The sequence below is a fragment of the Rhinoderma darwinii genome, chromosome 4, assembly GCF_050947455.1.
Source record: "Rhinoderma darwinii isolate aRhiDar2 chromosome 4, aRhiDar2.hap1, whole genome shotgun sequence".
Classification (NCBI taxonomy): Eukaryota; Metazoa; Chordata; class Amphibia; order Anura; family Rhinodermatidae; genus Rhinoderma; species Rhinoderma darwinii.
The window spans coordinates 39,690,354-39,712,473 of record NC_134690.1 but is presented as its reverse complement, the minus strand read 5'-3'; the positions used below and the strand labels follow the sequence as shown (position 1 = coordinate 39,712,473).

The 22,120-nt window shown below is 43.3% G+C and overlaps 1 protein-coding gene and 1 long non-coding RNA gene across 6 annotated transcripts in view; one reads left to right on the top strand and one right to left on the bottom strand.

Annotated features, from left to right (window-relative positions):
- Positions 1-244: 244 nt before the first annotated feature.
- Positions 245-21,854, bottom strand: LOC142759149 (uncharacterized). Of its 2 annotated transcripts, none has more exons than XR_012883102.1 (2): positions 21,837-21,854; positions 245-1,160 (listed from the first exon to the last, which is right to left on the bottom strand). It is a non-coding gene; the product is annotated as an uncharacterized LOC142759149 (long non-coding RNA). The 2 variants fall into 2 exon arrangements; XR_012883101.1 differs by lacking the exon at positions 21,837-21,854 and adding an exon at positions 21,736-21,830.
- The window catches only part of TDRD15 (tudor domain containing 15), a 50,153-nt gene continuing 34,832 nt past the window's right edge, over positions 6,800-22,120 (top strand). For 3 of the 4 annotated variants that reach the window (XM_075861043.1, XM_075861041.1, XM_075861039.1), the window contains exons 1-3: positions 6,800-6,866; positions 18,284-18,354; positions 19,778-19,832. In XM_075861043.1, coding sequence (XP_075717158.1) covers positions 19,823-19,832 — 10 coding nt within the window. In that variant the 5' untranslated portion in view covers positions 6,800-6,866; positions 18,284-18,354; positions 19,778-19,822. Of the gene's footprint in view, positions 6,867-14,170; positions 14,258-18,283; positions 18,355-19,777; positions 19,833-22,120 lie in introns of those variants that run through there. The other variant, XM_075861040.1, reaches the window with a different exon arrangement.

Sequence of the window (22,120 nt, the reverse complement as noted above, 5' to 3'; positions counted from 1 at the left end):
GCCTAAGAGTGCCCCATTTAGACAGTGCCTGCAAAAAAGTGTCCCTATATAAAAAGCGACATCCAGAAAGGGCCCCTATATACAGTTGAACTCATAAGTCTACATACACCATAGCCATATTCATTAAAACGCGATTTTTCACAATTCCTGACATTTAATCCTAGTACACATTCCATCTCTTAGGTCAGTTAGGATCACTACTATATTTTAAGAATGTAAAACGTCAGAATAATGCTAGAGACAATAATTTATTTCAGCTTTTATTTCTTTTATACCATACCCAAGGGCTCAGAAGTTTACATACATGTAGTTAGTATTTGGTAGCATTGCCTTTATAATGTGTAAGTTGGCTCAAACATTTGGGGTAGCCTTCAACAAGCTTATCACAACAAGTTGCTGGAATTTTGGCCCATTCCTCCTGACAGAACTGGTGTAGATGAGTTAGGTTTGTAGGCCTTCTTGCCCGCACAGAAATTTTTCGGTTCTGCCCACACATTTTCTATGTGACTGAGGTTAGGGCATTGTGATGGCCACTCCATTACCTTCACTTTGTTGTCCTCAAGCCATTTTTCCACAAATTTGGAAGTATGTTTGTCGCATGGTCCATTTGGTAGATCCATTTGCTTCCTGGCTGATGTCTTGAGATGTTGCTTCAATATCTCAACATAAATTTCCTTCGTCATAATGACATATATTTTGAGAAGTGCACCAGAGCAGACTGTAGCAAAGCACCTCCACAACATGATGCTGCCACCCCAGGTTAGCATGGTGTTCTTTGTCTTGTAAGGGTCCCTTTTTCCTCCATACAGAACAATAGTCATTATCGCCAGACAGTTCTATTTTTGTTTAATCAAACTAGAGGACATTTCTCTAAAACTTAAGCTCTTCGTCCGTCCCCATGCGCAGTTTGCAAACCGTACCCTGGATTTTTATGGCAGGTTTGGAACAGTGGCTTCTCCCTTGCTGAGCTTCAGGTCACGTCAATATAGGACACGTTTTACTATTGATATAGATGCATTTGTACCTCTTTCCTTGAGCATCTTCACAAGGCTGTTTCATAGTTGCTAACATTTAAAAAAAAAAATCCATGGACACTTGGGTGTGACGTCTTTGGTGGATGTAACTCATGGGGGCGTAGTTTATATGGCTTTCCAGAATTTCTGCATGCAAATAAACAAAAACAGGCAGGTGATGTCTCACTTTATCACTAGGGCTAGGCGATATGTGCTGACCACTAATGGTAGTGTAAAAACCAGCGTAGATTAGTGCCACACTGCCCCCAGTAGATAATGCCACATGGCCCTCCTGTATATATTGCCACACACTGCTTCCTGTAGATAATTCCACAGTGTCCCCTGTAGATAGAGCCACATGGCCCTCCTGTACATAGTGCCACCGTGCCATCTGTAGATAGTGGCACACATGTTTCTTAGATAGTGCCACACAGCCCCCTGTAAATAGAGCCACACAGCCCCCTGTAGATAATCCCACACAGTAAACTGTAGATAGAGCCACACAGCCCTCCCAGTAGATGATGACACACAGTCCCCCTGTACTTGATGCCACACAGCCCCCCTGTACTTGATGCCACACAGCCCCCTGTAGATGATGCCACAAAGCCGCCCTGTAGATGCCACGCTTTGGCCGGGGATTCCTCTGCTGGAGGAGCCCCTGACGTCACTGTCCATAGACAGTGACGTCAAGGGATCCTCCTGACCGGAATGTGATGTCAGGGGCAACCCCAGAGCAGGAGTCCCGGACAGAGCGCTACTAGCACTCTGCCTGGGACTCCTGCTTTGCTCCTGACATCACTGTCCATATATGGACAGTGATGTCAGGGGCTTCCTCAGTCGGAGTCCCAGAGCAGATCCACTTCTAGCACTCTGCCTGGGACTCCTGCTCCTGACATCACTGCCCATATATGGACAGTAATGTCAGGGGCTCCCCCAGCCGGAGTCACGGAGCAGAGACGCTTCTAGCACTCTACCTGGGACTCCTGCTCTGCTCCTGACATACTGTCCATATATGGACGGTGATGTCAGGGGATTCCCCAGAGCAGGAGTCTCGGAGTAGAGCGCTAGTATAGTCTCTGCTCTGGGACTCCTTCTTTAGGGAAGCCCCTGACATCACTGTCCATATATGGACAGTGAAGTCAGGGGCTCCATCTATGAGCGGAATCCGAGGCAGAGTATCGGTAATGCTCTGCCCGGGGATTCCGCTTCAGGAGGTGCCCTGCCCTGACGTCACTGCCCTTATTTGGACAGTGAAGTCAGGGGCTCCGTCTATGAGCGGAATCCGAGGCAGCGCATCGGCAACGCTTTGGCCAAGGATTCTGGCGCTCCAGGAGGAAGAGGAAGCGGATAGTTTCCTGCTCTGCCATAGTATTCAATTGTATCTGTGTCCTGAGGACGCAGAGACAATTGAATGTAGCAGTTGCCGGGGGTAGTAATTTGCCTGGACTGTCTCTGTAAATTCGGGACAGTCCCTGCAAATTCGGGACTGTTGGCAAATATGGCTGTTTGCTGTCGTTCTTGGATTGAGTTGTATTTTTGGCACCAAAGTACGTTCATCTCTAGGAGATAGAATGCGTCCCCTTCCTAAATGGTATCATAGCTGTGTGGTTCCATAGTGTTTAACCCCTTCAGGACCCAGACATTTTGGGGATTTTCATTTTCATTTTTTCCTCCCCACCTTTAAAAAACTATAACTTTTATACTTTTCCGTCATTATAGCCATATGAGGGCTTTTTTTTTGCGGGACAAATTGTAGTTTTTAACGGTACCATTATTTGTACCATTGAATGTATTGAGAAACTGTAAAAAAAACAAATTTGTGGGGTGGAATAGGAACAATCAGTGGTTCCTCATTATTTTGAGGGGTTTCGTTTTTACGTCTTTCACCATACGGTAAAAATGGCATGTTAACTTTATTCTACCAGTCAATACAATTACGGTGATACCAAACTTATGTATAGTATTTTATGTTTTACTACTTTTATAAAAAAGAAACTAATAAAACGTGTAAAGAAAAGGTAAATAAAGTTTTTAGTATTGTATTAAAAATTAAAAGTTCAAAAAAAATCACCTTTTCCCATTCTTCCTCTGAAGTAATGTAAAAAAAAAACAAAAAACTACAAAATTGGTATCGCTGCGTCCATAAAAGTCCAAACTATTACACTATAGCATTATTTAATGCGCACGGTGAACGCTGTAAAAATGAAAAAATATAAAACACCAGAATCGCTGTTTCTAGAAGACTTGAACCAGCGATCGTTAGAGCGCTGGTACAATACACCGCAATACTAATGTATTGCAGTGTATTGTCATTTTTACAGGCTCCTGTTAAGCCGCGCCAGAGACACGGGTTAACATGAGATGAAGAAAGTCAGCCCTGGGCTGCCATGACAACCAATGGCGCCCCCCCAATCGCTTTGCGAGGGGGCGATGAGCTGTCAAACACAGCTGACACCCGCTGCGTACGGAACGGGCTCAGCGGATGAACCCGCTCTGAACATTACCTCCCTCACCACAACACAATAGTACATCGTGGCGCAGGAAGAGGTAAAACATGCATTGAATATTCCAGGCTATTTAAAGGCACAGTCAACTTGGTGTATGTAAACTTCTGAGCCACTGGGTATGTGATGAAAGAAATAAAAGTGGAAATAAATCATTGTTTTTAGTATTATTCTAACATTTCACATTTTCATTTTTTTTCTTTTAAGCCACCCAATCCGCGCCCATACACCCCCGATTCAGCCGACACAGTATCATGCTCCCATAGTGCCTCCCACACAGTATAATACCATACAGTATAAAGCCAACACAGATGCCCCCATGCAGTATAATGCCCACACATATTCTCCCATGCAGTATAATGCCCATACAGATGCCCCCATGCAGTTTAATGCCAAAATTTCCCCATACAGCATAATGCCCCCCTAGCTGCCCAATACAGTATAATCCCCCCTTTGCTGCCCCTAGTGCCAGTGCCCTTGTAGATAGGGACAGTGCCCATGTATATAGTGCCCATGTACCTAGCGCCACAGTGTCTCCTGTAGATACTGCCCCCATATAATGCCACAATGTCCATGTAGATAGTGCCACACCCCCATGAAGATAGTGCCAACCCCCCTTGTAGATAGCGCCATTGGGACTCCCTCTGGGAGCGGAATCCCCAGCCAGAGTATAGGCCTGGGATTCCCCTACCAGAGGGAAGCCCTGATGTCACTGTCCATATATGGACAGTGATGTCAGTGGCTACTCCTTTAGCGGCCGACTCTGGCTGGGGATTCCGCTCCAGGAGGAGCCACTGACGCCAATGTCCATATATATGGCCGAGGACTCCGCAGGCACAGCACTACTGTAAGCGCTGTGCTCGGTGAAGCCCTTGATGGTACTGTTCATATATGAACAGTGACGTCAGTGGCTACTCCTTGAGTGGAATCCCCGTTACCGACTCTGGCCGGGGATTCCGCTCCAAGAGTAGCCACTGACGTCACTGTCCACATATGGACAGTAACATCAAGGGCTCCCCCGAGCACTGCTCTTAAAGTAGCGATGTGCCTGCGAAGTCCTCGGCGAGCAGAGTAGCTCCCCCTGCTCCTCCGCTCTGAACTAATTCTGAAGCAGGGAGCTGATGGCCGCCTGGGACTGTCCCGCTGAAAATCAGCAAGGGATCAAATACTTATTTCCTTCACTGTATACAGTGCTATAGTGAGAGAGAGCCTCTATATATACACTGTGCGTCATATATACAATGCCATAGCCAGAAAGTGCATCATATATACACTGCTATGGCCAGAGTGTCTATATGTACAGTGTCACAGCCAGAGTGTCTCATATATACAGGGCTATAGCCAGAGATTGCCTCTATATAGTATATACAGTGCCGCAGCCAGAGAGTGCCTCTATATAGTATATACAGTGCAATAGCCAGAGTGCGTCATATATACAGTGCTATAGGTAGTGTCTACATATGCAGTGCTATAGCCAGAGTGTCTTATATAAACAGGGCCATAGCCAGATATTGCCCCCATATATACAGTGCCGCAGCCAGAGTTCCTCCATACAGTATATACAGTGCCATAGCCAGAGAGTGTGTCATATATACAATGCCATAGCCAGAGAGTGTGTCATACATACAGGGCCATAGCCAGAGAATGCGTCATATACAGGGCCACAACCAGGGAGTGCAGTAAGCGTTTTTTAATCAAAGTCATGTTTTTCGCGGCCGTTTTTGGAGCTGTTTTTCTAGAGTCAATGAAAAACGGCTCAAGAAGTGACATGCACTTCTTTTTCGTGGGAGTTTTTTTACGCGGATGTTTTTCAAAACGGCCACGTAAAAAAAACGCCCCGTCGGAACGTTTTTCCCATTTTAATCAATAGGCAGATGTTTGGAGGCGTTCTGCTTCCGCTCGCAAAGCAAACACATTGACTTTCATAGCCTGCGATGCAGGCAGGGCAACACAGCGATCTTTGATCATGCAGACTTTGTCGCGGCCAAAGTCGCCATGTAGCCCCACCCTAGCTGTCTATTAGATGAATGTTACTGATGATCTAGCCCCACTCACCCAAGGGAACCCCTGTGATGTCATCAGGGACATCATGAGTTCTTCTGGCAATGCCATAAGGTAGAAGCAACATGACAAGTAAAATAAATAGCATAAGAATCCATTCATTTACATGGTGCGAACCGTAAACAGTTTTCCAAGTTATAACAACCATGACATTTCCCCCGAACAAGCAATAAATCAGTCCACCAGAGCACATCTAAGGGTATGTTCACACGGCTTATTTTCGGCCCGTAAACGGCCGAAAAATTGGAAGTAGAACGCCTCCAAACATCTGCCCAGATTTCAATGGGAAAACTTCGTTCTGTTCCGACAGGGTTTTTTTTTACGCGGCCGTTTTGAAAAAACGGCGCATAAAAAGACGCCCCGTAAAAAGAAGTGCATGTCACTTCTTGAGACGTTTTTCATTGACTCTATAGAAAAGCAGCTCCAAAAACGGCCGTAAAAAACGCGAGTTTGCTTAAAAAACGGCTGAAAATCAGGAGATGTTTTCCCTTGAAAACAGCTCCGTATTTTTAGACGTTTTTTGCTAAGCGTGTGTACATAGCCTTAGGCCTCATTCACACGAGCGTGAATCACGTCCGTGTGCTGTGCGTTGAAATAACGCACAGTACACGGACCCATTGATTTCAATGGGGCCATTCACACATGCGTTATTTTTCACGCAGCGAGTCCGCAGCGTCAAACTCACTGCATGTCCTATATTGGTGCGTTATCCTGCACCTACATGCCCATTGAAGTCAATGAGTGCGTGATTTGCTTATCAATTCAGTTATAAATAAAAAAAAGATGTACTTTGCGAGTGCGTGAAAAACGTATGCCACTCGCAAAGCACAGATGTATAACGCAACGCACACGATTCACGCGCGTGAATCGGATACGCTGGTGTGAATGAGGCTTTATACAGACATAGCGCCACTCTCGTCCTGCCATGGCTTCAGGTATTACAGCTTTGCCTATTAATAGCCAACTTGTCTATGGAGGACAATTTACAGGCTTGATAAGGTAAAATAACACTTTTCTCATGACGTGAGTTACTATTGGCTAGTTACAGGCTCATGAATGGCAACTGAAGCGGAAAAACGCGTCATATTTCCTCAGAAACACATCAACACATTACGTCACACGCAGGCCTGCGCTGCGTCTTCACTCATTGGCTGCAATCGCATCATGTGGTACTGACGTATCATCAGGTGACTCCGCTCCCGCGTTGAGCCCCCTAGGGCCTGTGAGGTGACGTCACTTCCGCATGGCTGGCTGTGGCCGCGTGACTGCCGGTGAATAGAGTGAGGAAGTAAGTGACGCGGCTCCTGTGTGCATGAGCGGAGGGCGCTGGCGGCTCATTCAGAACAGTCCGGTCGTATTATAAGAATGACACCTCTCACACGCCATTATCTGCTTAATAAAAGGGGTTGTCTATCATTAATGGTCTATCAGCAATGTCTTGTACACTAGGACGGGCTACACCACATGTGAGGTGGTTAAAATTGTACAACAGGAATGTAAATTGAAAACTGTCTCAGTCCTTCTGATAAAATAATTACCATCAAGTCCAGAACCAGTGGTTGTGTCCTGGCAGACGGGACTGTATAAATATTTTGCAGCCTCCCTTTTGCTCACTGTGCCCTGTTCACACGGAGTTTTTTTTGCAGGCAGGGAATTCAGATTTGTTTTTCTTAAGTGGTTTTGCACCACAGGTGTGTGTTGATGCGTTTTTTTGCCATAAAACACGTAAAAAAGCTGCAGCCGTTCGTGACTTTTTTTTCACGTCTCCCATTGATTTCAATGGGGTTTTGAGGAGGAAAACGCCTCAAGATGGGGCATGTCGTTTCTTTTTCCCGCGAGTGTTTTTTTTCCTGCTCGCGGTAAGAAAACTTCACCTCCCATTGAAATCAATGGGGGGGGGGCACAATCTGTGATTTCCGTGGCAAAAACTCTGTGTGAACAGGGCCTAAGCCCCCATGCACACGACCGTGTCCATAATTACGACCTGTAATTATGGGCACAGCCGGCCGCGGACAGCCATCCGTATTTACGGCCGTGCTCCCATTATAAAGTATGGGAATATTGTCGGTAAAATCTCCAAAAAATAGGACATGTCCTATTTTTTTTTTTTTTAGGAAAAACTGCATATCGTTCTGAAGGGGTGTTTTTTTTACGCGGCTGTTTGAAAAAACGGTACGTAAAAAAAACTCGGTAAAAAGTGCATGTCACTTGAGCCGTTTTTGGAGCAGTTTTTTATTGTCTATAGAAAAACAGCTTAAAAAAAAACGTCAGATGCCTTCAAAACGGCTGAAAATCACGGTCTTATCCTTAGATAACAGCTCCGTATTTTACATCCATTTTTACTTTAGCGTGTGAACACAGATCAAAGTCTTGCTCACATGGCGTGTATTCGCCGCGTTTTACGCGCTCAAAAACGCATGCTTTAAGCTTCCCATTGACATCAATGGGAAAACGCATTGTAGTTCATAAGACACGTTTTTTTTTACGCCCGCATGCTGAAAAATGTGTATAAAAAGAAGCGTCAAATCAATTCTTGGTGTGTAAAACATGGCGAAAATGCGTCTAATTCCCATAGTCAATGGGAGTGTTAATTATGCGGCAAAAACGCCTGTACTTTAAAAAGCGCTCTACAAAAACGTTAGTGTTTTTTGACCCGTTTACACGTGTTTTGTTTTTTTTGAGTGGCGTGTGACCAAGGATTAAGTGAAGACGTGGGATTTCCATAAGAACATGGAGACCTGGTGTAGTCACCCTCATCCTGGATCCTCTGTTGCTAAGCAACGGACCACCACTATTTCAGCCTCTGCTTAGCAAGTCACATGGCTAATTCTAGTTTTACCGGACGGACCTATCACTGTAAGAAACCACATCTGTTAGTTGCTCTTTTCCTAAATGAGATCAGTGCTAATTATTGCTCCAGCGCGGTTTTTGCTCCGATTCTGCGGTATTAAACTATTATTTGACTACACTGAATATACCCTTAACCCCTTCCCGCACCTTGGCGTAAATGCACGTCCAGGTGAGCAGTAACTTCGCGCACCTGGGCGTGCAGTTACGTCCGCGCTTTAACAGTTAACCGCCGCGCGGCGCTACACCGCAGCTGCGGTTAACTGTGCAGGGTGTCTGCCCTGCTCTTCCCGTTGCTGATCAGTGGCCTGTCACCGCTGAAATCGGCAATTAACCCCTTCGATGCGGTGGTCGATTGCGATCACCACATCGAAGAGGTTTACAGCGGATCGGCAGCCCCCCACATGCATTTGCGGGGGCTGGCGATCCTTATCATGGCAACCAGAGGCCAGAAAATGACATCCGGGTTGCCATGTACGGAAGCCTCGGAGGATCAGCCTCCGGCTGGTCCTCTGATGCTTCCTGTCAGTGTGACAGTTACGTCACAATGACAGTTAGAACACATTACACTACGTGTGTAGTGTAATGTGTTTCAGCAGCGATCAGAGCTGCAAGGCGAAGTGTCCCCTAGTGGGACAAGTAAAAAAAGATAATAAAAATGTTTTTAAAAAGTGTAAAAATGAAAGTTATAAGTGACATAAACAAAGAATGCGTTTTTTTCCTATAATAAGTCTTTTATTATAGGAAAAAAATTAACACGTTAAAAAAAAGTACACATATTTGGTATAGCCGCGTTCGTAACGACCCCAACTATAAAACTGTAATATTATTTTTCCCGCACAGTGAACACCGCGAAAAAAATAAACGAAAAACAGTGCCCGAATCACAATTTTTTGGTTACCAACCCTCCCAAAATATACAATAAAAAGTGATCAAAAAGTCGCGTGTACGCCAAAATGGTACCAATACAAACTACAACCCGTCCCGCAAAAAACAATCCCTAACACCGCTTTTTTGACTGAAAAATAAAAAAGTTATCGCTCTCAGAATATGGTGACACAAAAAATAATTTATTTTATAAATAAGTGTTTTATTGCGCAAATGCTGCAAAACATAAAAAAATGATATACATCTGGTATCGCCGTAATCGTATCGACCCGCAGAATAAAGTAAAATGGTCATTTATAGTCCAGGGTGACGGCCATAAAAAAAAAGAATAAAAAACATTGTCAGAATTGATGGTTTTTGGTCACCTGGCTTGCCAAAAAAATGGAATAAAACGTGATCAAAAAAATTTCTGGAACCCCAAAATGGTACCAATGAAATCTACAGATTGTCCCGCAAAGAATAAACCCTCACACAGCTCCGGTGGTGAAAAAATAAAAAAGTTCTGGCTCTCAGAATATGGCGATGCAAAACGTGCAGAGTGTCCAAAAGCAGATAAGATCGGGCACCATTTATCAGTGCGACACCGGCCACATATCTGCGGATTATTATTTATTTACTTCATTATTATACCCTGATGTTCCCCGCACAGATTACATATGCCCCACATTATAAACTGAAATACCAGCAAAACCCCAAACAGAACAACTACCAAGCTACATCTGCGCCCCAAAAGCCAAATGGCGCTCCCTCCCTTCTGAGCCCTGCAGCGTGCCTAAACACCAGTTTACGTCCACAGATATGGCATCGCCATACCCGGGAGAACCCGGTTAATATTTTATGAGGTATTTGTCTTCAGTGGCACAAACTGGGCATAACATGTAGTGCACTAAAATGGCATAGGAGTGGAAAATTTTAATTTTCACTCTGCACCATCCGCTGCACATTAACCCCTTCGCATAGCATGTCTTAGTGTGGGGGGTGATGTATGGAGCGTCTCGCGTGAAAAATAAAGAATTTAAAACGGCAAAATCACTGTTTTTTTGGTCACCTTGGCTCTACCTAAAAAATGTAATAAAAAGTGCTCAAAAAGTTGTATGTACCAAAAAATGGTACCAATAAAAACAACCGCTCGTCCCTCAATAAATAAACCCTCATACCGCTCTATTGACTGAAAAATAAAAAGTTGTGGCTCTTGGAACGCGGGGAGGAAAAAACTAAAAAGGAAAAGAAAAAAATGGATCAGTCCAGAAAGGGTTAATTACTTTCTAATGAAAAACCATTTATGACCACACGTGGGGTATTGCCGTACTCGGGAGAAATTGCTTTACAAATGTTGGGGTGCTTTTTCCCCCTTTATCCTTTGTGAAATTGCAAAAAATGCAACATTTTAGTGGAAGAAATGTTGATATTCATTTTCACGGCCTAATTCTAATAAATTCTGCAAAAGACTTGTGGGGTCTAAATGCTCACTATATCCCTAGATAGATTCTTTAAGTGGTGTAATTTCCACTTTTGGGGGGTTTCCATTGTTTTGGCCTCTAAGGGGCTTTGCAAATGCGGCATGGCACCCAAAAACCATTTCAGCTAAATTTGAGCTCCAAAAGCCAAATAGCGCTCCTTCCCTTTTAAGCCCTGCTGTGGGTCCAAACAGCAGTTTATTACCACATATGGCATATTTCCGTAATCGGGAGAAATTTTTTACAAATGTTGGGGTGCTTTTTCTCCTTTATTCCTTGTAAAAATTAAAAATGGCTACCTTTTTTCAGAAAAAAAGTGGATTTTTACCTTTACAGAATAATTCCAATGAATTCAGCAAAACAACCGTGGGGTCAAAATGCTAACTTTACCCCTAGAAAAATTCCTTGATGAGTGTAGTTTCCAAAATGGGGTCACTTTCCGGGGGTTTCCACTATTTTGTTCCCTCCAGTCCATTTCAAACGCGACATGGCACTGAAAACTATTCCAGCAAAATCAGAATTTCAAAATCCAAATGGTGCTCCTTCCCTTCTGAGTCCTGCTGTGGGTCCAAACAGCAGTTTATTACCACATATGGGGTATTGCTATAATCAGGAGAAATTGCTTTACATATGTTGGGGTGTTTTTTCTCTTTTATTCCTTGAAAAAATTAACAATTTCTAAGTTTTTTCAGAAAAAAAGTAGATTTTCATCTCCACAAACGAATTCAAATAAATTTAGCAAAAAAACTGTTGGTTCAAAATGCTAATTATACCCCTAGATAAATTCCTTGAGGGGTCTAGTTTTCAAAATGAGGTCACTTTTGGGGGTCTTTATTGCTTTGGCCCCACAAGACCAAGATTATGTCACCAATGTCCGAATCAAGACTGAATATACCCCATTATGGTTGAAGAACATTAGCACATTTTTTGATTGTCCTATGTGCCCATCAATCGCAACTTTTTGCTTCTTTATTTTCCGTTATCCAAAGATCAGATTTTTAGAGACCATTGCATGATATGTTGACTGCAGAATCTTTCTGTGGGCACATCAATCAGTACTTTTGGCCTTTAAGTTTTTGTCTCCTTTTGGCCTGCCTGCCATAATTCCTCCAGGAGTTGTAAATCGGGCAAATTGTTCTCATCAATGCCCAACTCACAACTTTTAATGGCATCATTTGCCTTTGTGAATTTTGCCCACTGGTGTTTATTTGTAAACAGAGAAATGTCCTTCATCCAAGTGAAGATCACAACTGGCAGTTGGCACAAAGGATAAGCCCTGTAGATACAGTAAGTCATTTTTAGACAAATTACCTTCCAGGCAGCAGCAGCTTCTTTATTTTCGTGCAGCCACTGTGCTCTCTTCCATGCAGTAGCTGTCTATGATCGCCTCTTCCTGGAGAGATTACGCTGAATGCTGTCAATGACTTCCAGGCTCCTCGCAATTGGCAGCGGGTTCTTGCACCTTACTGCCAAATGCATGTAGGACATTATAGTTTTATATATTGGGTCGTTACGAACGTGGTGATACCCAATATGTGTACAGTTTTTTTTAATGTTTTCATTTTTTTCCTATAATAAGAGGCTTATTATAGGGAAAAAAAATCTTTTATTTTTACCCTTTTGTAAAACATTTTTATAAACTTTTTTTTTTTTTTTTACTTTTTTATTTACTTTTTACACTTTCTTTTTTGACCTGCAGCTCTAATCGCTGCTAGAATACATTACACTACCTAGGTAGTATAACGTATTCCAACTGTCAGTGTGACGTCACAGTCATTATGACAGTAAGTCTACGAGGACCAGCCAGAGGCTGGTCCTTATAGGCTTCCATACTTGGCAGACCCAGGGGCCATCACAAGCATCAGCAGCCCCCACAATTGCATGGGAGCTGCTGATGTGCTACAACCCCCCCTACATGCGGAGATCGCAATCGAGCTCCGCATTTAACGGGTTAATTGCCAAAATCGGCTGCAATGAGCCGCTGATCGGCAACAGTGGAGTGTCAGCTGTCAGGGAAATCTGACCGCCCGGTTCCCGATGCACACTGTCACCGACTGCATCGCGAACGGCAGTGACGTCCTGTTACTCTGACAGGATGTCTATCAGGAGGCTGGTCCTGATAGGCTTCCGTACATGGCAGACACGGAGGCCATTACTTGGCCTCCGGTCGCCATGCTAGCCATCTGCAAACCACACGATTTCATTGTGAGGTCTGCCGATGTGCTAGAAACCCCTAAAATACGGCGATTGCAGTCGATCACCGCAATTAAGGGGCTAATTGCCGAAATCAGCGGAAATAAGCTGCTGATCGGCATACAGTGGAGTGTCCGCTGTCTGGAACAGCTGGGTTCCGGTGCACACTATCGCCGACAGTGTGCACCGGGAACTGCGCAGTAACTGTACGTCCCCGTGCACTAAGACACTGGCCACCCGGACGTACAGTTGCGTTGTGGTGCGCCTAGGGGTTAAGCAATTTTTTGTAGCCTTTTACAGCTTCATGCATCTCTAACACGTCTTATGAGGTCTTCAGAAAGAAAGATTTGTCACTTTATTTAAAGAGAACCTTTTCACCTCCCCATACATGTGCAGCATGTAATGGGGAGGGCTGAACAAACCCTGGGGCACTTTAAATTTTTTTTTCTACCTCCCTCTGTTATTTAGATATTGTTGTCGTTATATTTGTCACGCCCCGTTGACTGTACAGGGGGTTATTTAAATATCGGGCGCCAAATATAACGGCACCGATATCTAAATAACGGAGGGAGGTAGAAAAAAAAAATGTAAAGTGCCCCGGGGTTTGTTCAGCCCTCCCCATTACATGCTGCACTCAGCTGCACATGTATGGGGAGGTGAAAGGTTCTCTTTAATGGACAGAGCACCTGTGAAACCCACACATTTCATCTGCTAACGTGAATTACCTTTTGCTAATTAGCTCTTGTAAAATTTATTAACACAGAAGTTCACTTACTTTTTCTCCCTGCACTGCGGATGTTTATTCAATGTGCTCAATAGAAGACATGAACAGTACAACGCTTTGCCTGTTATTAGTTTAGTTAGATTGTGTGTGTCTATAATTGTAACTTTTAGATCAAGTTTTGTTAGTAATTAAAGCAGAATGTCAGGTATTTCCAAAGGGTTCACTTTTTCTTGCAACTGTAAACTATGCAAAAGTTGGATACATTAATAAACAAAGTTCCTCCGCCGTACTTAGACATTTTGATTAAGCTGCGTGTATGTGTAGGTAAACTTTAAGATCCTTTGACAAAACTCTTACTGTTGTGATAAATTTGAGTTGTTAAATTTATTGTACCTGAAGCAGGCAACATTTGTATCTATGCTATTTTGGTTTGTGGTTTGAGGCCGGCTTTTAGATTTATATACATTTTTATCCAGGTCACTAATGTACAGCGGCGCAGCCGGAGGATGTATGCCGGAACCTTTACATTGTGACATTGCTATTATTCATTGACTATTTTAACAAAAGCAGGTACTGCCTCGCTCATGATTCGTTGATATTTAACAATAAATAGAAATGTTGTGGAGATTTTAGTTTTTTCTCAAGGTAATTTTCCTGAATGTCAAGTCCTTCACCGAGTGTAGTAAATTATGACCGCTTTCTTCTTACAAACATTAAGTGCTTTTGAAACAATGGGATGTGTTTTTTTTGCAAATGACTCCTTGTATAGTCACATCGACTTTGCTTTATTTTTAGAAATGGATTGCACTTTGCAAACCCAAATTACAAAGTTTCCTAAAAGAGTATGTTCACCTCTTTAAAACACCATTTTGCCGTTTATCTAGAGACCAGCTACGTAAAATGTATGTAGAGTAAATTTGTAAATACATTGCATTAGTTATCATATCATCCCTAGTGACTACCTTAATAATTCTCCAGACCTGCATTCACAAGTCTACTGGTTATTGAAAACGGTCACCAAGCTTGTCGTCAGAATCGCCCTAACACCTTAACCCTTTACTGTGCCACAATGGAATAGTACAACCTGGTGCGTTGGGTTGATGTATGGAGCGGACTAACGGCCAGGAACAGCGATAGCGCTGTTTAACACCTTTAAATGCCACGGTCAATCTCAACCGCCACATGTAAGGCCTTAGAGGGGGTGTCCCTCTCCGACGGTTCATCGCCCCCGAAACACAATCGGAGGGTGCCGATGATTATGGCGGCCCAGGTGCCTAATGAATGCCCCCAGGTCTGCCTTCTCTCTGCCTCTGTTAAAGAGAAGCTTTCACCTGTCCATACATTTGCAGCATGTAATAAGCAGGGCTGCACAAACCCTGGGCGCTTTACATTTTTTTTTTTATACCCTCCGTTATTTAGATATCGGTGCTGTTATATTTGGCGCCCGATCTTTAACCCCCTGAACTGTCAATGGGGTGTGTTACTATGGCTGTGACACTGTCCAATCCGCTACGCACAGTGTTACAGCAAGAGCTGGAGAGAGGAGAGGTGCGCGCGCACACTCGCACTCTTCAGCTGTCGGCAGACAAGGACAAGACTGATCTCTCGCGAGAGATCAGTCTTGTACTTTTCTTTGGAACTGGCAAGGCGGTGTGTAAAGACAAGGGGGTGTGTCACTGCTGCGGACAGTGCAAGAGCTGGAGAGAGAGCGCGCACGCTCCTCACTTTTCAGCTCTCGGCAGACGAGACTGTGATCTTTTGCGAGAGGTCACAGTCTTGTACTTGTCTGCCGAACTGGCAAGGGGGCGTGTCACTGCTACGAACAGTAAGAGCTAGAGAGAGGAGCGCGCGCCCCCTTGCCAGTTCGGCAGACAAGTACAAGACTGATCTCTTGCAAGAGCTGAAGACTAAGGAGCATGCGCGCTCTCTCTCTCCAGCTCTTGCACTGTCCGCAGTAGTGACACGCCCCCTTGTCATTACACACTGCCTTGCCAGTTCGAAAGACAAGTACAAGACTGATCTCTCGCTCTCCTCTCTCCAGCTCTTGCTGTAACACTGTCCGCACCTGATTGGACAGTGTCACAGCCATAGTAACACGCCCCCTTGCCATTACACATCCCATTGACCATTCAGGGGGTTATTTTAAGTATTGTGTGCCAAATACAACGGTATCTAAATAACGGAGGAGGGTAGAATTTTTTTTTTAAAGTGCTCCAGTGTTTGTGCAGCCCTGCCCATTACACGCTGCACTCAGCTGCACATGTATGGGCAGGTGGAAGCTTCTCTTTAAAGAGGCTCTGTCACCAGATTTTGCAACCCCTATCTGCTATTGCAGCAGATAGGCGCTGCAATGTAGATTACAGTAACGTTTTTATTTTAAAAAAACGAGCATTTTTGGCCAAGTTATGACCATTTTTGTAGTTATGCAAATGAGGCTTGCAAAAGTCCAAGTGGGTGTGTTTAAAAGTAAAAGTCCAAGTGGGCGTGTATTATGTGCGTACATCGGGGCGTTTTTAATACTTTCACTAGCTGGGCGCTCTGATGAGAAGTAACATCCTCTTCTCTTCAGAACGCCCAGCTTGTGACAGTGCAGATCTGTGACGTCACTCACAGGTCCTGCATCGTGTCGGCACCAGAGGCTACAGTTGATTCTGCAGCAGCATCAGCGTTTGCAGGTAAGTCGATCTTACCTGCAAACGCTGATGCTGCTGCAGAATCAACTGTAGCCTCTGGTGCCGATGTGGCCGTCACGATGCAGGACCTGTGAGTGACGTCACAGATCTGCACTGTCACAAGCTGGGCGTTCTGAAGAGAAGAGGATGTTACTTCTCATCAGAGCGCCCAGCTAGTGAAAGTATTAAAAACGCCCCGATGTACGCACATAATACACGCCCACTTGGACTTTTACTTTTAAACACACCCACTTGGACTTTTGCAAGCCTCATTTGCATAACTACAAAAATGGTCATAACTTGGCCAAAAATGCTCGTTTTTTTAAAATAAAAACGTTACTGTAATCTACATTGCAGCGCCTATCTGCTGCAATAGCAGATAGGGGTTGCAAAATCTGGTGACAGAGCCTCTTTAAGCCCTGCCTCAGTACAATCTAGTGCAATACATTAGTGTTGCAGTGTATTGTACCAGCGATCTAATGAGCGCTGGTTCAAGCCCCCAGGGGGGACTAATGTGTAAAAAAATAAAAAAAGTTTATTAAAGTTTTCAGTAGTGTAAAAAAACAAAATATATGAGAAGTTCAAACCCCCCCCCCCCCTTTTACATTTTTCCTCTAAAGTAAAAAGTTATGGGGACAAAACCCAAATTTTAGTTTCTTCCTTGTAAACGTAGTAAAACAAAAAAAAAAAATAAGTTTGGTATCGCCATAATCGTATTGATCTGCAGAATAAAGTCAACATGCCGTTTTTGCCACAAGTGAAGGCTGTAAAAAGGAAAACCCTCGTCCCCCAAAGATTGAGAAATCACTATTTTGTTTTATTTTCCTATTCCACCCCACAAATAATTTTTTCCAGTTTCCCAATACATTATATGGTTCAATAAATGGTGCCGTGCATCAACTCGTCCCACAAAAAAAAAACAAGCCCTTATACGGCTTTATGGGCAGAAAAATAAAGTTATAGCTTTTGGAAGGTTGGGCGCAAAAAGCGAAATTGAAAATCCTAAAAATGGCTGCGGAGGGAAAAGGGTTAAGGTGAATCTGTCCTCCACAAACCCCCCCCCCCCCAACTCCAATAATCAGTAAATGGCTTAAAAGACGCAGATTCCAAATCTGTAATTTGTATTTTTCTACTCTCTTTATTCCTCCGCTTCAAACCCACAAACAGGCCGCGTGTTGCTTTCGGCTGACGAGTCCTAGTAGTCCTCCCCGTTATATTACTGAGCTCAGTAGTTCTCTCATCAGCATGCTTAGCCTGTTTGCAGGTTCACAGCGGTAAAATACAAGGGAGTATAAAGATATAGAAAAGTTGCAGAATGAGAATCGTCGTTTCAGCTATTTACGGAGGTGACGGCCTATTAAACTGAACCCCGACAATCCAGAGGATCTAGATTTTCTTATGTTTAAATTGCTATATAGTGCCATGTGTGAAGACTACAGTTTCCAGAATTCAAATCCTCACACAATGCACCAGCAGGAAATAAGAAATGATAGCTCTGAAGCCTCCAAAATTGTTAATGCAACTCTGGACTATAATCGAGGCTGTAGCAGAGAAACCATTTGTAATTTGCGATCAGTGGGGGTTCCAGCGGTCGTAAACCTTACAGTAATAAGCCAGTGGAGAAGTTATATAGGTTAGAGGGGTTGCATCCCATTGGTTACATCACAATTTTATTTTAACCCGAAGTCTGCCTACTGATCATATGATCGCTCCAGGTCTGGATTCAGAAACCCCGAGAGGAAGCTGCCGCCGGCTGTATGCTTTTCATGCCATTCAAATTACCAGTGAGGGCCTACCCTATCACTTTATTATTTACATTACAATATAAAAAATATAGAATGTGTTTAATGGCTTTGAATACTCTATCTCTTTAGGGGCAATTTGTAGACTCTCCTATTTAAATTTTCTTTTTTTGCCTTTCCAGATATGATGATCACAAGTTGGGGTGGTGGAAGTTCTCTGGACTGAAAGCCTCCAATTATCTGTTCGCTACGGGTAAGTGCTTTTGCAAATGGTGTGTGAAGAATACGGGTGCGCTCGCATGTCATGATTTTCACGGTTTTGTTGCTTTGCCACCTCTGTGAAAACACGGCGGTTTTGTAAAACAATTTTTTTTGTGGCAGTTTTCCATAAATCATGACACAAAAACGGCAAAAAAATGTAGTGAATACAGTCTAAGGGTATGTTCACACGGCCAAATTTCAGACGTATACGAGGCGTATTATGCCTCGTTTTACGTCTGAAAATAGGGCTGCAATACGTCGGCAAACATCTGCCCATTCATTTGAATGGGTTTGCCGACGTACTGTGCAGACGACCTGTTATTTACGCGTCGTCGTTTGACAGCTGTCAAACGACGACGCGTAAAAATACAGCCTCGGCAAAAGAAGTGCAGGACACTTCTTTGGACGTTTTTGGAGCTGTTTTCTCATAGACTCCAATGAAAACAGCTCCAAAAACGGACGTAAAAAACGGCGTGAAAACGCTGCGAAAAATGCGAGTTGGTAAAAAAACGTCTGAAAAGCAGGGTCTGTTTTCCCTTGAAAACAGCTCTGGATTTTCAGACGTTTTTGTTGACTACGTGTGAACATACCCTAAAGAATGACATCAATGGGCATCCAAAGCAACACTATATACTGGGGACATTGAGCAGCCAAGAGAATCTCGGATGCAGTAATCTGATGAACGGCCTGTGTTGATATCATCAGTAATTATGCATTGTTATATATATATATTCTCTGTAGAGGAGTGATTCCCAACCACCGGGCTATGGATCAATACCAGGCCGTGGATCATTTGGTACCGGGCTGCGGTATCTGGTAACCGCCGCGTTGGCCGCAGGGAATTCCAGGCAGAAAAACGCACCATATTGTGGTGCAGTTTTTCGCCCGGAATGTCCGCTGCGGATAACTGCTGAGCATTCAGGCGGCCTGAATTTTTAAGATTTTTTTGTTGTTGTTTCTGAGTTGCATATTTTGCGGCGGAATAAATAAGTATTTGTTGCGGGTTTTATCTCCCCATTGAATTCAATTGCGAAAACCTGCAATAAATAAGCAGCGTTTGCGCAAATACATTTGATGTGCTGCGGAATAAAACTCCGCACCGCAGGTCAAGTTCTGAGTTTTTTCCGCTCACTATTTCTGCAGCGTTTAGATGAGATTTGTTTCATCTCGTCCACTTTGCTGCTACTGTATTATTCTGTGGATTATGCGCAACAAATTCCATTGCGGTAGATCGGCAGTATTTACGCAACATGGGAACTAACCCTCGAGACGCTCACCCTCCCCACCGCCGGTCCGTGGAAACATTGTCTTGCGTGAAACTGGTCCTTGGTTAAGAAAAGGTTGGGGACCGCTGATCTAGAGTATCGCTGTTTGTTCTATTATAATAAATATTTTTATTCTACATTACTCTTCAGACTTGGAGTCATCGGTGACAACAATGGAAGAGTGAAATGAAGTAAATGAAGACAGGTAACCACACAATTTGAATGAACTAAAAAAATATTCTGAGCAAAACTTCTCCTATGGAACATGGTATTGGCAATATACATGATTATAATCTCCTGAGATGAATCTCCAGATTGCAGCCGCTGTGACTTCAGGGAGCCAGTTTCATTTGTTTTCTATTTAGATTTATTGATACAGGAAATACTATAGACTGTATTGGAAGTATTGACCGTCTGAAGTCTCGAAGAGCCTTTAAGAAGCACATGTAGTGGAGGGGTTGCCCATGTGGGAATCTTATTTGTTGCTATGGGCAACTTCACTATATTTTACTGGCCGTAGACTTGGTAAATCTTATCCCTCAGTATTTGGAAAAACATTCACCTGTCGAGTTTGGCTACTAATACCTGCAAAAAATATTCTTGGAGCTTGGGTTTTAGATAAGACAAAAGGCCAACATTTGTCCAGTGTAGTATCTGGATTATTGAACGCCAAGATTTTAGTGGTTGTCCTCGGTTAATAAATAATCCTTCAGCGAGTTTGTTTAACCCGTTAGTGACCGCCCCATAGTGTTTTCACGGCGGCCACGAACGGGCTTTATTCTGATGCATAAGCCTTTTTATGGCGCTGCATCAGAATAAGTAAACAGAGCAGGGAGCCGTTAAATCTCCCTGCTCTCAGCTACCAGAGGTAGCTGAGAGCTGGGGGTTTCCCTGCTCGAACGGGTGAGATCGATATCAGTATCGACCTCACCCGTTTTAACCCTTCAGATTCGGTGCTCAATAGCGAGCGCCGCATCTGAGTGGTTATGGAGAGAGGGAGGGAGCTCCCTCTCATCCCACCGGCACCCGGCGATAAGATCACCGAGTGTCTGTGACTCAGATGGCAGCCGCGGGCCTAATAAAGGCCCCCAGGTCTGCCTGTTGTGAATGCCTGCTAGGTCATGCCAGAGGCATGGCCTAGCAGATGCCTGTCCGTTTTACACGGACAGGCATAATACACTGCAATACAGAAGTATTGCAGTGTATTATAAATGCGATCCTAGGATCGCATAGTGAAGTCCACTAGTGGGGCTAGTAAAAAAAAAAGTTTTTATAAAAAGTGTAAAAAAAAAAAATGAAAACCCCACTTTTTCCCCTTACAAACTATTTTGTTTTTTTTAATAATAAAGCAAAGTTAAAAAGTTACACATATTTGGTATCGCCGCGTCCGTAACGACCCCAACTATAAAGCTATTACATCATATAACCAGCGCGGTGTACGTTGTAAAAAAATAAAATAAAAAACAATGCAAAAATTGCTGTTTTCTGTGAATCCTGCCTTAAAAAAAAATGTGATAAGTGATCAAAAAGTCGCATTTACTCAAAAATGTTACCGATAAAAACTACAAGTCGTCCCGGAAAAAAAAAAGCCCTCCTACAACTGCATCGGCGAAAAAATAAAAAAGATATGGCTCTTCAAATATGGAGACGCAAAAACAAATAATTTTGAAAAGTGTTTTCACTGTGTAAAAGTAGTAAACATACAAAATCTATATAGATTTGGTATCGTTGCAATCAGAACAACCCGCTGAATAAAGTAGTTATTGTTTATACCACACGGTAAACGGTATAAATTTAAGACGCAAAAAAGTGTGGCGAAATTGCAGTTTTTTTTTCTATTTCCTCCCCAATAAAAGTTAATAAAAGTTAATCAATAAATTCTGTGTACCCCAAAATGGTGCTATTAAAAATTACAACTTGTCCCGCAAAAAACAAGACCTTATACCGCTATATCGACGCAAAAATAAAAAAGTTATAGCTCTTTGAATGAGACGATGGAAAAACTTAAAAAACGGCTTGGTCATTAAGGTCTAAAATAGGCTGGTCACTAAGGGGTTAAAACATTTCCAGGTACAGACCGTTTGAAGTAAATACAAAATGAAACAAACCAATGAGGACGGCGCTTTGACGCCTTGATCGCTTTGGCAGGCTGTTAACTTGCGCCCGGCATGATGTCGATATAAATCTGGGACGATGAACTGGGTTTTACCTGTTGTTCTGTGTCCATTACGAGGAATGGACAGTTCTAGGTCACATTTTGTTTATAAACAGAGCCTTGATGTTAAAGATTTACTGAGGAAAGATTAACCATTAATTTATATATTTTTTCTGCTGGACAAAATCATTTAGGAAAAGAGCAATCCTGGAACGTGCTCAGAGCAAAATCTCAGAGCGTGGTGATGTTTATCCAGAATGTTTCATAAACAGAAAATGTGGACTACCCGTGTCATACTTTTAGACTAGGACAATGTGGCTGACTGTTGTTGTACTATT